At 38.7% G+C, this 14,360-nt stretch overlaps 1 protein-coding gene across 2 annotated transcripts in view; it reads left to right on the top strand.

Annotated features, from left to right (window-relative positions):
- ZFR (zinc finger RNA binding protein) overlaps positions 1 to 7,037 on the top strand; it is an 81,474-nt gene extending 74,437 nt beyond the window's left edge. For both annotated transcript variants that reach the window (XM_040630513.1, XM_040630514.1), the window contains 3 exons: positions 16 to 127; positions 240 to 337; positions 5,410 to 7,037. In XM_040630513.1, the coding sequence (XP_040486447.1) occupies positions 16 to 127; positions 240 to 337; positions 5,410 to 5,589 (390 nt within the window). In that variant the 3' untranslated portion in view covers positions 5,590 to 7,037. The remainder of the gene's footprint in view (positions 1 to 15; positions 128 to 239; positions 338 to 5,409) is intronic.
- The last annotated feature ends 7,323 nt before the right edge of the window (positions 7,038 to 14,360 follow it).

Below are 14,360 nucleotides of genomic sequence, written 5' to 3' on the forward strand. Positions count from 1 at the left end.
TGTTTTTATTTTTAGGCTATGGAGTTACTAGTAGAGAAAGCAATCAGTAGTGCTTCTAGTCCTCAGAGCCCTGGAGATGCACTGAGAAGAGTTTTTGAGTGCATTTCTTCAGGGATTATTCTTAAAGGTAAATTTTGCTTTGTTCTTAATGTTTGTGTGTTTGATAGTTGAATAAAAGCTCTTTCTTTTACAAATGGTTAATGCTAATGCCTTTTTCTCCATATATTGATTGCTTGTAGGTAGTCCTGGACTTCTGGATCCTTGTGAGAAGGATCCATTCGATACCTTGGCAACAATGACTGACCAACAGCGTGAAGACATCACATCCAGTGCACAGGTACCAATGTGTTCTAATCCCAGAGCTTTGTTGTTGGCTCGCTGCCCTTAAAGTTTTGGTTTTTTATAGTTGTCCTTTAAAAGAAGTTACTGTATAGGGGCACCTGGGTGGCTCAGTCGTTAAGCGTCTGCCTTCGGCTCAGGGCGTGATCCCTGGGTCCTGGGATCGAGCCCCACATCAGGCTCCCTGCTGAGGGCCTGCTTCTTCCTCTCCTACTCCCCCTGCTTGTGTTCCTTCTCTTGCTGGCTGTCTCTATGTCAAATAAATAAATAAAATCTTTAAATGAATGAATGAATGAATGAAGTTACTATATAGTACTTATTTCTATTCTTCTTTAGTAAGTAAGCCCTTGGAGGGGATATAATTTAAACTAGATTTCAGTAAAATAATCTTAGATTCTATTAGTTTAACTATAATGTGTATGTCTTAAGTGTATTGTATTATATGAAAATAGAACTGTATTTTCGGTGTCTTATTAAATCTGAGTATTAGGTTATATATCATAATCAGTATGGGAACTGTTTATGTACTCTGGTTGTAAGAAGTGATACGCTGTGTGGTTTATGGTAATTATTGTTATAATTTAGTCTCTCCTGCCACTGGAAAGGCTCCTAATGTAGTTAATTAAAAGCGTGGGCTCAGGGCACCTGGGTGGCTCAGTTGGTTAAGTGTCGGACTGGTGATTTTAGCTCAGGTCATGATCTCATGGATTGCAGGATCCAGCCCTGTGTTAGGCTCTGCATTCAGTGGAGAGTCTGCTTGAGTTTCTCTCCCTCTGTGCCCCTCTACCACCACCACCACCCCCCACTCCATGAGAGCTTGCACGTGCATTCTCCCTCTCACATAAATAAAATCTTTGAGGGTGGGAGGGTGGGCTCTAGAGTCAAGACTCCCTGGGTTTGAATACCAGCTGTGCCATCTCATCTATAAAACAGGGATAAAAGTAGTATCCTGTCTCAAGCAGGATTATTGGGAGGAGTAAATGAGTTAATTTGTCAATAGTATCTGGGAAATGGAAGAATCTTAATAAATGTTAGCTATTACCATCATTATCAGTTAAGAATTTTATTGGAAAAAGATTAATGGAAGAGGGGGCGCCTGGGTGGCTCAGTCGTTGAGCGTCTGCCTTAGGCTCAGGGTGTGATCCTGGTGTTATGGGATCGAGCCCCACATCAGGCTCCTCCACTGGGAGCCTGCTTCTTCCTCTCCCACTCCCCCTGCTTGTGTTCCCTCTCTCTCTGGCGTGCGTGCTCGCTCTCTCTCTCTCTCTCTCTCTGTCAAATAAATAAATAAATCTTAAAAATATATATAAATAAAAATAAATAAAATCTTAAAAAAAAAGATTAATGGAAAAGATACGTGAACCTAATAAATGAATGAAAAAAAACAGTCTAAAAACTACTATAGCTTTCCTTTTTTTATTCCAAAAATGTACTAAGGGGAAAAAAGAAAACTAGCAGTGAACAGTAATAATTTCACTCTAAGACATTAAGTTATTGGACTTAAAGTTCTTGATTTGTTATCTCTTCTGGCAACGATAATTTGGAAGATGTCAAGATAAAAATAAATTGTTATGTCAAAAGTATATTAAGGGATAACTTATATGATTACTAATTCAGGTGTTTTGGACAAGTTTTGTGTGTATTTCTTTAGGTTACCCTAAGTGGCTTGCTTTCTTCCTTGGTGCTTAAAGGAGGAATTATTTGTAAATTCTAAGAGAAAGGAAATTTAGGGTTAGGAGCAGGGCATTCGAAAACTAATAGAATTCACATTTGAAAGGCATTTTTTTTTAACGTCACCTTGAAGAAAGTGGTCTGGCTTTAGGAGGTAGTGACAAATGTCCTTGTTAAAAGTGAAGGAGTTGGCGCCTGGGTGGCACAGCAGTTAAGCATCTGCCTTTGGCTCAGGGCGTGATCCCGGCGTTATGGGATCGAGTCCCACATCAGGCTCCTCCACTATGAGCCTGCTTCTTCCTCTCCCACTCCCCCTGCCTGTGTTCCCTCTCTCGCTGGCTGTCTCTATCTCTGTCGAATAAAATAAATAAAATCTTTAAAAAAAATAAAAAATAAAAAAAAATAAAAGTGAAGGAGTTAACTGCATTATTCCATTTATGTAATATTCATGAAATAACATAGAGATGGAGAACAGTAGTGGTTCCTAGAAGTTCGGGATGAGGGTAGGGATTGTTAACGGTAGCTAAAAAGGGAGTCTTGTGGTGATGGTACAGTTTAATATCTTGATTGCGATGTGGCTATGGAAGGCTACACATACGACAAAATCGCATTAAAGCTAAAGACACACAGAAGTGCATATATAACTGGTAAAATCTGAATAAGCTCTATGAATTATACCCATGTCGATTTCAGTTTATTTCTTGGTGACCTGTAGCACCCATGTTAATAATTTTCTTCTTTCCTTTGTCTCTGTCTATTCTTCTCTCCCCGCCCCCCATAATGCTTATCTTTATTTTTCTGTATTTCTGTAGTCTTATTCTTCAGTGATCTTTTCAAGATGCTTCTGCAAGATAAAGCCTTGGTCATTTATCCAGATCCCTTCCCTTAGGTGTAAACCCTCCCCTTCTTCGGTGTTATTTTAAAATTCCAAGATGCCTTTGAGAATTATTCCAGTGTCAGTCCTCAAATTGTGTTTGCTGCTAAATAATTGCCAATTATGTGGCAGAATTCTCTCTTGTTAAATGTTATAAATACATACAAACCACATGCAGAACAAGAGGTTATAGGATGCTCACCCTAGCCTCAGATCCTTAATTTTACTTACTGGTGTATTCCTTCATTTAGAAACTCCTAGTGTTAAAATAGGCTGATGATTAGCAGCAATATCCCTGTGGTAGAACTGTATTAGTATTCATTATTGTATACCAGGTGTCTTTGGATATTTTCCATGAATACGGAAGAAAACATTATTCTGTTTATCTTTTCTAAATCTCTCAATAAAGAATTAGTATTCTATAATGATAAATATTCCTTTTTCTCACTTCAGAAAGTTAACAGCCTTATAGCTTAAATGAGGTAGAGAAGCACCCAGTACTCGTGAAAATCTGGAATTACAGACTAAATAGAATGCTATATCAAGTCCTTAACACAGATGATTTGGAGACTTTGAGGATTTCAAAAGCCAACATATGAGGCAAAGTTCTAAGGAATTGGAATCGTATAATTGAGGAAAGTTCTAAAATAGTAAATTCTCACACAGATAATTGTAACAAACAACTAAATCTCAGCTGAAGAAAATAATTAGGTATTAAAAGTAGTCTCAGGGCACCTAGGTGCTTCAGTCAGTTAAATGTCCGGCTCTTGATTTCCTCTCAGGTCCTGATCTCAGTGTCGTGAGATCAAACCCCACGTTGGGCTCCATCATGGACATGGAGCCTGCTTAAGATTCGCTCTTTCCAGGGCGCCTTGGTGGGTCAGTCGGTTGGGCACCTGCCTTCTGCTCAGGTCATGGTCCCAGGGTCCTGGAATCAAGCCCCGAGTTGGACTCCCTACTCAGCAGGGAGCCTGCTTCTCCCTCTCCCACTCCCCCTGCTTGGGTTCCCTCTCTCACTGTCTCTGTCTCTCAAATAAATGAATAGAATCTTTAAGAAAAAAGAAAAAAAAAGATTTGCTCTCCCTCACACTCGGTACCCCCGCCCTACTCCCTCTGACGCACACACTCGCTCTCTCAAAAAAAAAAAAAAATAGGGGCGCCTGGGTGGCTCAGTCGGTTAGGCCTCTACCTTTAGCTTAGGTCATGATCCCAGGGTCCTAGGAGCGAGCACTGCGTCATGCTCCCTGCTCAGCGGGGAGCCTGTTTCTCTCTCTCCACCCCCCTTTGTGCTGTCTCTTGCTCTTTCTCTCAAATAAATAAAATCTTTTTTTAAAAAATAGTCTCAATAGCAGCCACTTTGTTAAGTGAAAGAAGCCAGACACAGAAAGCCATGTGTTATATGAAATGTCCACAGTGTGCAAATCTTGTAGAAATAGAAAAGTAGATTCGTGGTTATCATGACGTAAGGGTGGAGGGGTTGAGGAATGACTAACATTGGGTCATGGGGTTGTGGGGGTGGAGGTGTGTGAAAATGTCGAAATTAGAGAGTGGTTATGGTTCCACAACTTTAACTTTGTAAGTATACTAAAAAACACTGAATTGTACACTTTAAAAGGGTGACTCTTAGAATATGTTAATTATATCTCAAAAAATAATCTAAACATTTACATTGAAGGTTATAACCATATAGTGAAATTTGCCATATAATCAAACAACTACATCTCCTTGAATTAATTTGAGGAATAGATTACGTCTTATGAAATCTTGTGACATTGATGCCTAACACATACCTGCACAAACATAACCATGTAGTGAAAATTTTCTTTTTAGTTCATGAAGTCACAAGTTGAAGAAATGTGACCCTTTTTTGTAAACCTGGGGAAGTGTGTGTGCGTGTGTGCATATGTGCAGCCTATACACATGGGCATCCACAGGAAAAATGGGGAAATACATGAGTAGAAACCAAAGAGGGATTTACTCAATGAGATTTACATTCCTTTTGCTGTGTATTGTTTGAATTTCATTTTTTTAAATGAACATAATGCTGAATTTTTTTAAAGATTTCTTTCTTAACTTATGTCTTTTTTTTTTTTTTTTCTTTTTTGAGAGAGAGAGAGAGGGAGAGAATGCAAGTGCTTGCGAGCAGGGCAGGGAGGGGTAGAGGGAGCAGGGGAGAGAGAATCTTCAGCAGGCTCCATGCCCAGTGCAGAGCCTGAGTTGGGGCTTGATCTCATGACCCTGAGATCATGACTTGAGCAGAAACCAGGAGTCAGACACTTAACTGACTGTGCCACCCAGGCACCTCTTAATTTATGTTTTAAAAAGCAAAACAGCATGCATACAGAAAAGCCTGAAAATGTAAACGCTAGAACATATGGAGTGTTTCGGTTGTGAGACTTAAAATTATTCAAGGTGTTTATTTCATTAAATATGCTTTTTTATACTGTTATATGGAACTATAAACCTAGTTAATTAATATTTTGGTTCTTAAAATTAACTCTGAATTCTGGCTCTTTTTGTTGCAGTTTGCATTGAGACTCCTTGCATTCCGCCAGATACACAAAGTTCTAGGCATGGATCCATTACCCCAAATGAGCCAACGTTTTAACATCCACAACAACAGGAAACGAAGAAGGGATAGCGATGGAGTTGATGGATTTGAAGCTGAGGGGAAAAAAGACAAAAAAGATTATGATAACTTTTAAAAAGTTCCTGTAAATCTGCAGTGTTAAAGACAACAGGTGCCCATTTGTTGGTTGTTTTTCATTCATAATAATGTCTACTTTGAAAAATTTATCAAGAATTTAAAGAATTTCATGGAAGAACCAAGTTTTTCTGTGACGTTAATATCTTAATGTACAGTGTTAGGTATTATATGAATGGAAAGACACCCAAAAAAAAAAAAAAATTGTGCTCCAGCTAGGGGAAAAACAATGCTTAAGATGTTTTCCCCATTATTTTGGTTTTATTTACTGGTTGCCCTAGCGCCCCCTATTTTTGTGTCTTTTATTAAGTAGTCTTATTAAATCTTTACTGTATTTAATGCAGTATTTGTGCTTCAGTTGCTATGTGTATTTTGATATTTTTATTTAGGAGTTTTGTTTGCTCTTTGACACTAGTTGTTACTTTGTGTTATAGATGATATCTTTCACCCCTTCTTAATATTTTACAGCAGTACGTTTTTTTGTAACGTGAAACTGCAGAATTTTTTCCTTTTGTTTTGTTATTCTGTATGTGATGGATTACAACACAAAAAGTTATCCTGCCATTTAAGTGCTCAGAACTGAATGTTTCTGCAGATCTTGTGGCATTTGTCTCTAGTGTGATATATAAAGGTGTAATTAAGACAGATTTCTGTTAATCTAATCAAGTTTGCTGTTAGTTGTGCATTAGCAGTATAAAAGCTAATATATACTATATGGTCTTGCAACAGTTTTAAAGCCTCTGCATAATTGATAATAAAAATGCATGACATTTTTGTTTTTAATAGACTTTTAAAATTATAATTTTAGGTTTGACACGTAGATCTTTGTACAGTTGACTTTTTGACATAGCAAGGCCAAAAATAACTTTCTGAATATTTTTTTCTTCTGCATAAGTGGAAAGGGCATTTTTCATATATAAGTGGGCTAACCAATATTTTCAAAAGAACTTTATCATTGTGCAACTAACAACAGTAACTAGCCCTTAATTATGATGACAGTTCCTTATTGGTGTGTGTGAGATTACTCTAGCAAACTATTACAGTATAACACAGTTGAATGATTCCTCCCCCCTGCCCTCATACCCCGTCACCCAGATAATTTACAGTTCTCTTAACAGTGAGGTTGATAAAGTATTACTGGTAAAAAATTAAGGTTATCTAAGGAAAAAAAACCCAGAAAATTATTTGGTGTGGCCATCTTACATGCTTATGTGTCCTACAAAAAGCTAAATATTCTAGCAGTGGTGTAATGAGAAGTTACATCTTACTGTTGATGTATGTATGCTCTGGTACACAGATGTCATTTTGTTGTCACAGCACTACAGTGAAATACACAAATAAAAACTTAAATTCACATAATGACTTAAATGTATTATATGTTAGAATTGACTCATAAATTGCTTTTGCTTTGAAATGACTTATGCTTCAGTAAAACCATGTTCAAGTTTATTGGGTACTTACATCTTGTTATTCCTGACAACTGCTTGTTGCCTCAGCACATAATTTCCAGAAAAATCTATAATTCAGTAGCACATTGGCTCAGTGTCTTTCTGGAGTTAGAATGTTTCCCTGGACCCTTAGAAGACCAGGAAACTGTAGGAGACAACCACTGGAGAACTGGAAAAGGAGACTTGGGCTTTTCTCCCAAGTATGTCACATACTATCTATGTAACATGGGCAAGCCTTTTTCACCCCCACCCCCCATTTTTTGTTTTTTAAGTGTTTCTGGGTCTCGTTTTACTCTTTTGAATAATTAGTTTTGCCCAGTAAAATTTTTGAATTTTGTTTCTCAGTGTTCTCTTTAAGAAGGCAAGAACTTGGGGCGCCTGGGTGGTGCAGTCGTTAAGCGTCTGCCTTCAGCTCAGGGCGTGATCCCGGTGCTCTGGGATGGAGCCCTGCCCCGCATCGGGCTCCTCCGCTAGGAGCCTGCTTCTTCCTCTCCCGCTCCCCCTGCTTGTGTTCCCTCTCTCGCTGGCTGTCTCTCTGTCAAATAAATAAATAAAATCTTAAAAAAAAAAAAAAAGAAGACAAGAACTTAATATCACACAGCAATGACATACCATGCTATGTCATTTCATATGTTTTCCCATCTTAAACAGTGAGTGACAGTGCTATATTTCTTATTTTTCAGAGAAAACAACCCCAGAGTGGCTAAGTAACAAGATCACAAATCAGCTTAATGTGACAGGATTGAAATTGAGTCGGGTTTCAAAATTCATGCTCAGCACTTTCCCAGGCTGCTCCATTCATCTTACAGTTATGTTCTAGACATGTTTTCAGCCTGTTTCAAAATTTTGCATTTGTTTTGGGTGTCTTCGTCCAGATACACAGTTGGTGCCATTTAAATTTTTTATAAAAATAATTGTTTCAGTACTAATTTTTTTGCACGACTTATTTTCATTGTTGTGGCTAGACCCACATTAACCATCTTGTATGAAATAACTTGGATTCATTAGTATCTGTTGCTTTGACATTTTTTTAAAAGATTATTTTAGAGAAAGAGCAAGCAGGGGGGAGGGGCCAAGGAAGAGGGAGAGAGACTCTCCAGCAGACTGCACTGAGTGTGGAGCCTGACTTGGGGCTCAGTCCCATAATCCTGAGATCCTCAGATCACAACCTGAGCCAAACCAAATGTCAGACACTTAACGGACTGTGCCACCAAGGAGCCTCTGCTTTGACAATTTCTAAAGAAAACTATAAACTCTACTTAAAAGAAGTATTAGGGGGAGGGCACCTGGGTGGCTCAGTCACTTAAACATCTGCCTTTGGTTCAGGTCATTTTCCCGGGGTCCTGGGATAGAGCCCTACGTCCGGCTCCCTCATCAGTGGAAAGTCTGCTTCTCCCTCAGCCCCTCCCTCTGTGCGCTCTTGCGCCCTTTCTCTCCCTCTCTCTCACAAAGATAAAATAACCTTTAAGAAAAAAAAAAAACTCTTGGGCATTGTCCTGCTAATACATTCTTTAACCAATTGTTTTGGCAACTAATTATCAGTTTTTCTCTACATCTCAGGCTGGCTTTCCCTGTTCTTATATTAGAGTAATTTAATGATAACCCCCAAATAAAGCAAATTGATTCCTCTCACCCACCCCCGATTTTACAATGCACTCCAATTAGTATTTTATTTTTCTTCACCACTACATTTTCTTCTGCTTCTTCGGATGAATTAGAATTAAAAATGCAGAATTAAATGAACGCCACAGCAAAAGATCTCTGGTTTTTTAAAGTCAGGTATTTTAAATAATTTTTTCCTGCTTCTTAAAAAAAATTTTGTCTTGCATGGTCATCCTATTTGTTGTCAATGTATGTTATGAATTGAAGTTATAAGCAGCTGCTTTAATGGATCCACTGCTTTTTATACTGAATTTGACAGGGCTATCTAATTTTTGAAGATTTTTCCCAATAAAGGGCAAGTTCTATGGTATCCTAGAATGATAATATTCATAGCATTGGTCTCAAATTTTGGCTGTTCATGAGAGCTGTCTGGGGAACATTATAAAAATGAAGGTTTTTAAGCCCTAATTCCAAAACTTGAGGAGGACCAGAATAAGCCTAAGAATGTTGTTTGAGTGGATGGTTCATACACGTTTAAAATTTAAAAGGTATAAAGAAGTATATGGCATAACATCTTCTTACGTTGCCCCTTCCCAGAGGAAGTCAGTATTAGTCTATGTATCGTGGTCTGTGCACGCGCGTGAACATGTGCACCCGTTTGTTCTTTTACAAATGACCGCGCACTGTGTGTGTTCCATACCTGCCTTTCATTTAATATCTTGGAGCCCTGGAGGTTGTTCCATATCAGTACACATAGGGAGATTGTTTTTTGTGTTTTTTTAATTTTATTTATTAGAGTGTGTCCGTGAGTGGGGTAGGAGGGCAGAGGGAAAGGGAGAAAGAATCTCTAGCAGACTCTGCTGAGCACAGAGCCCAACTTGGGACTCGAAACTACGACCCCGAGATTTCAACCTGAGCCAAAACCAAGAGTCGGACGGTTAACTGAGCCACCCAGGTGCTTCAGGAAATTGCAGTTTTAACAAGCACTATAGAATCGTTTCAAATTAGATGTTTTTTCTTTTAAGTATAGGTGGTTCTGATAAGAGTGGTACATTGATCATGTTTGAATAAACATGCTTTATAGAAGTGACCATGATGTACTCTAAAGTCTATTGTTTATATATCTATTTCTTAAGTAAGCTCTATGCCCAGGGTGGGGCTTGAACTCATGACCCTGAGATCAAGAGTCTCCTCTCCTGGCTGAGCCAGCCAGGCACCCTGCAAAACTATATTTTAAATTTAGTATGGAAGGTATTTATATCAGCCACACAATATATATAGCAATTAAGTTAATTAAGATATTTAACAAATTATATCCCCATTCCCTAAGCAATTTTACTGATTAACTGTAGTCTAGGTGATTTTAGTCTCCCTTTATCTTGTTTAGTGTGATAATATTAGCTATAAAATAAAATGTGAAAGAAAACAGTAACCAACTTAAAGCTTGAATAATATTTTTGAGAAATAACTGGTATGTTAAATACAAAGCTACTATATTCACCTTCTCTTAATATAGTTCCAAGTAATACCTGGTATTAGAGAAATAGGGTCTTCAGTTTGAAAAGGACTGTTTAACCAGTTGAGTAACAATATGAATGCTTCCTTACGATCTGTTGAATCAAAGTATGAAAAGGCAATTAAGTTGATCTCCATTAGCTTAATCACTCTTAAAATGAGTTCAGAAATCCTAACCCTAACGCTATTTAGGGAAAACAGCACATACCTAGGGCTTGGATCAATGGAGCCCTATGTTAAAGAAATACAGGATAATGCAGTATGACAGATTCCTCCTGATGAGAAAAATTCCAGGGTCTTGTAATTTCCAACGAGCTTTGCTATGAGCTACCTAAAATGAGCATGCTGCATTTCAGTGCAATTTGGTGTGCTTTGTAATGTAGATAAAAACAGAAGCCCTGGGGCACCTGGCATGTGACTCTTGATCTCAGGGTTGTGAGTTTTGAGTCCCATGTTGGGTACAGAGATTACTTAAAAAATGTTTTAAAATGTTAATGCATAAGGTAGGGGTTTGGAGGTAAGTTCAAACCTACATTACCAATCACAACTAATTTTAGTGAGCTAGCATTGAAACTTAACCCAGAAGGAGCTAGCTACCTCTGTCCTTTATCTGATATCCAAAATGAGAGATACATATCCTTGGCATTGGTCACACCATATCTAGAGCCATGGTGTTCAGTTATGGGCATTTTTTTTTAATAAAGTTTTTTAATAAGTTTTATGCCCATAGTGGGGCTTGAATTCAACCCTGAGATCAAGAGTCCCATGCTCTACCGACTGAGCCAGCCAGGTGCCCCTCTGGGCATTCTTATTTTAAGTGATACTTTGACCAAGGTAGTGAATTTGAAACTAAGCTGTGTAATTGGAACCACAGAGCAGGAGGGACTACAGATGATGTGGGGGTGAGAAAGGATTATAAGTATTTTCAAATATGAAAAGCTATAGGAAAAAAAAATCAATTGCTTTTTGAAAATGTTAACTGCAACAGTAAAATAGAGGTCATCTGTAAAGTTGTCGCCCATGTTCAAAATTATAACCACCTGTTTAAGATTTTGGTTAATGGTCCTGGCATTAGGTATGAAAGTATATAAGATAATCAGATCTTTTCCAAGCTTAAGATGTGATTACCAGGGGCACCTGGGTGGCTCAGTTGTTAAGCATCTGCCTTCAGCTCAGGGCGTGATCCCAGGGTCCTGGGATCGAGCCCCGCATCAGGCTCCCTTGCAGCAGGAAGCCTGCTTCTCCCTCTCCCACTCCCCCTGCTTGTGTTCCCTCTCTCACTGTGTCTGTCTCTGTCAAATAAATAAAATCTTTTAAAAAAGAAAAAGATGTGATTACCAGGCATACCTTGGAGCTACTTGGAGTTTCAGTTCCAGACCACCATAATATAGTAAATGTCACCGTAAAGTGGTTTCCCCATATATATAAAAGTTACATTCGTCTATTAAGTGTGAAATACCATTAGGTCTTTTTTTTTTTTTTTAAGATTTTATTTATTTGAGAGAGCAAGAGCAGGGTGCGGAGCAGGGGGAGAAGCAGGCTCTGCACTTGCAGGAGGTCCATGCGGTCTCCATGCCAGGGCTGGATCCCGATGGCACTCCGGGATCATGACCTGAGCTGAAGCAGACGCTTAACCGACTGAGCCACCCAGATGTCCCTACCACTATGTCTTTTAAAAAGCAATGTACACAACTTTAAAAAGTAAAAAGTTTTTTTAAATAAATTTTAAGGGGCGACTTGGTGGCTCAGTCGTTAAACGTCTGCCTTCAGATCAAGTCATGATCCCAAGGTCCTGGGATAGAGCCCTGCATCGAGCCCCGCTTTGGGCTCCCTGCTCAGCTGGCAGCCTGCCTCTCTCCCTGTCCCACTCCCCCTGCTTGTGTTCCCTCTCTTGTCTCTCTGTCAAATAAATAAAAATAAATTTTAAACTTAATTTTTTAAAGCTAAAAAATGCTAACCATCATCTGAGCTTTCAGAGTCATAATCACTGATGACAGATTGCCATAACAATTTTACTAGTGAAAAAGTTTGAAATATTTTGAGAATTACCAAAATGTGATTTAGAGACACTAAGTGAGCAAGTGCTGTCAGAAAAACGATACTGATAGAGCTGCTTGATGCAGAGTTGCCACAAACCATCAATTTATTTAAAAAATGCAGCATCTGTGAAGGGCAGTAAAGCAAAGCACAATAAAAAGAATTAATGCCTTTCTATTGTTAGTCCATGGACGTGGTAAAGGTCATTTGAATAGAACTCACATAGCCAGTTGCCTCAAAGTCGATAATTATTTCATGGCAGCCAAAACGCAGGCATAAAGAAGATTTTGGCAAAATGGATGCTGGTTTTGCTACATAATGTGTTAACATTTCCCTTGTTATCCATGGCACTGAAATTCCTGGGTTGTTGTGTTTTGTTTTGTTTTTTTCCCTCCTGTCTCTCCAAACATTCCTTCTGTGCTGCTGCTTCTGTCATCCATGGTTCTGTCATCAGCATTTTCGGTATATATACGTGCTATCGATGATCTCATTCATCTTCCAAGTTTTAAATATTCCCTTTGTTAAAATTATTTCCAAATCCTGCCTTTATCTAAACCCCAATCTTGCTTTTTTTCTTTCTGCCTCCAGTCTCTCAGCCAACAACCCCCAGATTATTCCTCCTAACGCATCTGTTGGATTATGTCACTCCTGCTCAAAATACCTTCAAGCAACTCCGTATCACTGTGCTGAACGTTATATATTATTTCATCCTCACAACATTGCTATGTGTTCAGTATTACACACGCGTAAACTAGGGCTTGAGCTTAAGTAATTAGTCCTTTCTGTAATAAAAGATCATTTGAAGGGTACAATCTCTTGAACTGGGTCAGATCATCAGAGAGCTACGTACTTGGAGAGTACTGTTGACTTCAAAGCCGAGCATTCAACCCTAACCCTAACCGCCCATAGATGTGTCCTGCAGCCAAGCCTCTTTCTGTAGAATTTTAATGCTTAACACATGGTGAACAAATAGATTTTAAGTAACCCAATTTTGGTCTACTCCCAAGGCCTACTCATCAGCCCCCTTTCCCCCTCTTCATTCTAAGGAACTTACAAAGCTACATCTTTTTCAAAGGTCAGTGATTAATAATTCTAGAAAAAGGGAATTCCATCTACTTTGCTCTGCATTTCAACCTTTACCTGAGCCAGAGGTCATATCTTATGTACTGGATCCAGGATATAGCTGTGTCTTATGTGGCCCAAACACTGTTTAAAACAGCCAATATTAAAGATTTCACCGAAAATCCCAACTTGATTTCTCTTGAAAAATTGGAAGATCTGATGACAGGGTACATGTGTTCTTGTGCATTAACAATTAGCTAAAGCTGAGACTAATGGCCATTCCTTCCAGAGGATAAATTTAAGACAAAATCTTTTCTGGAAAGTTATTCACAGCCTCTACCATTCCCTGTTTTGCCTACCAGACTGGCCTGTGTGCATTTGACTATGACATCAGAGACCCCCCAGCCATTTTACCTATAGACTTTCCCAAATTTAGTGTGCAAACACATCCCTTAAACTGAGCCACAGTCTCCAAAATCACCTTCAGTTCCAAAATTCTTCAATTCCGTGATCATGTGTTTCTCTCCTATACACTACGTTACTCAATGACCCCCACACTTAACATAAAGGACAGTCCTAGGGGCATCTGGCTGACTCAGTTGGTGGAGCATGCAAAGCTTGATCTCAGGGTTGTGAGTTTGAGCCCCATGTTGGGTGTAGAGATGACTTTAAAAAGTAAAATCTAAAGGACAGTCAAAAAGGAAACCCTCAACGCACTTCATTAATTGTTTCAGGAGAAATGTCAGGAAAGAGGCCTGAAATTTAAGCGAACTACAGCCATAAGGGAACCCTTTATTTTAAAGGGTTCCTGAAGGTTCCTGAAAATCTCATAGTAACATTGGAGCAGCCTTTCTGTCTTCCTGTCTTTTTTTCGGTTGACTTAATGAAAGAGGTAGAAGGCTGTGGGAGTTGAAGGGAAACAAAGATGGGCTCAAAGGGAAAACAGATTTTGTAGATGGCAAAATTCTTAATTATATGAGTCATTAAATTTTTTCTTTTTCTGAAATTCAGTGTACAACAAAAGAGATGAAAAGGAGAGGACTTAGTATATGGTAAAGTGGAAAGGCAGCTGCAACTAAATTATTAATTGAAACCAAATTTATGAGTC

The sequence above is a fragment of the Ursus maritimus genome, unplaced genomic scaffold, assembly GCF_017311325.1.
Source record: "Ursus maritimus isolate PB19 unplaced genomic scaffold, ASM1731132v1 scaffold_15, whole genome shotgun sequence".
Taxonomy (NCBI): domain Eukaryota; kingdom Metazoa; phylum Chordata; class Mammalia; order Carnivora; family Ursidae; genus Ursus; species Ursus maritimus.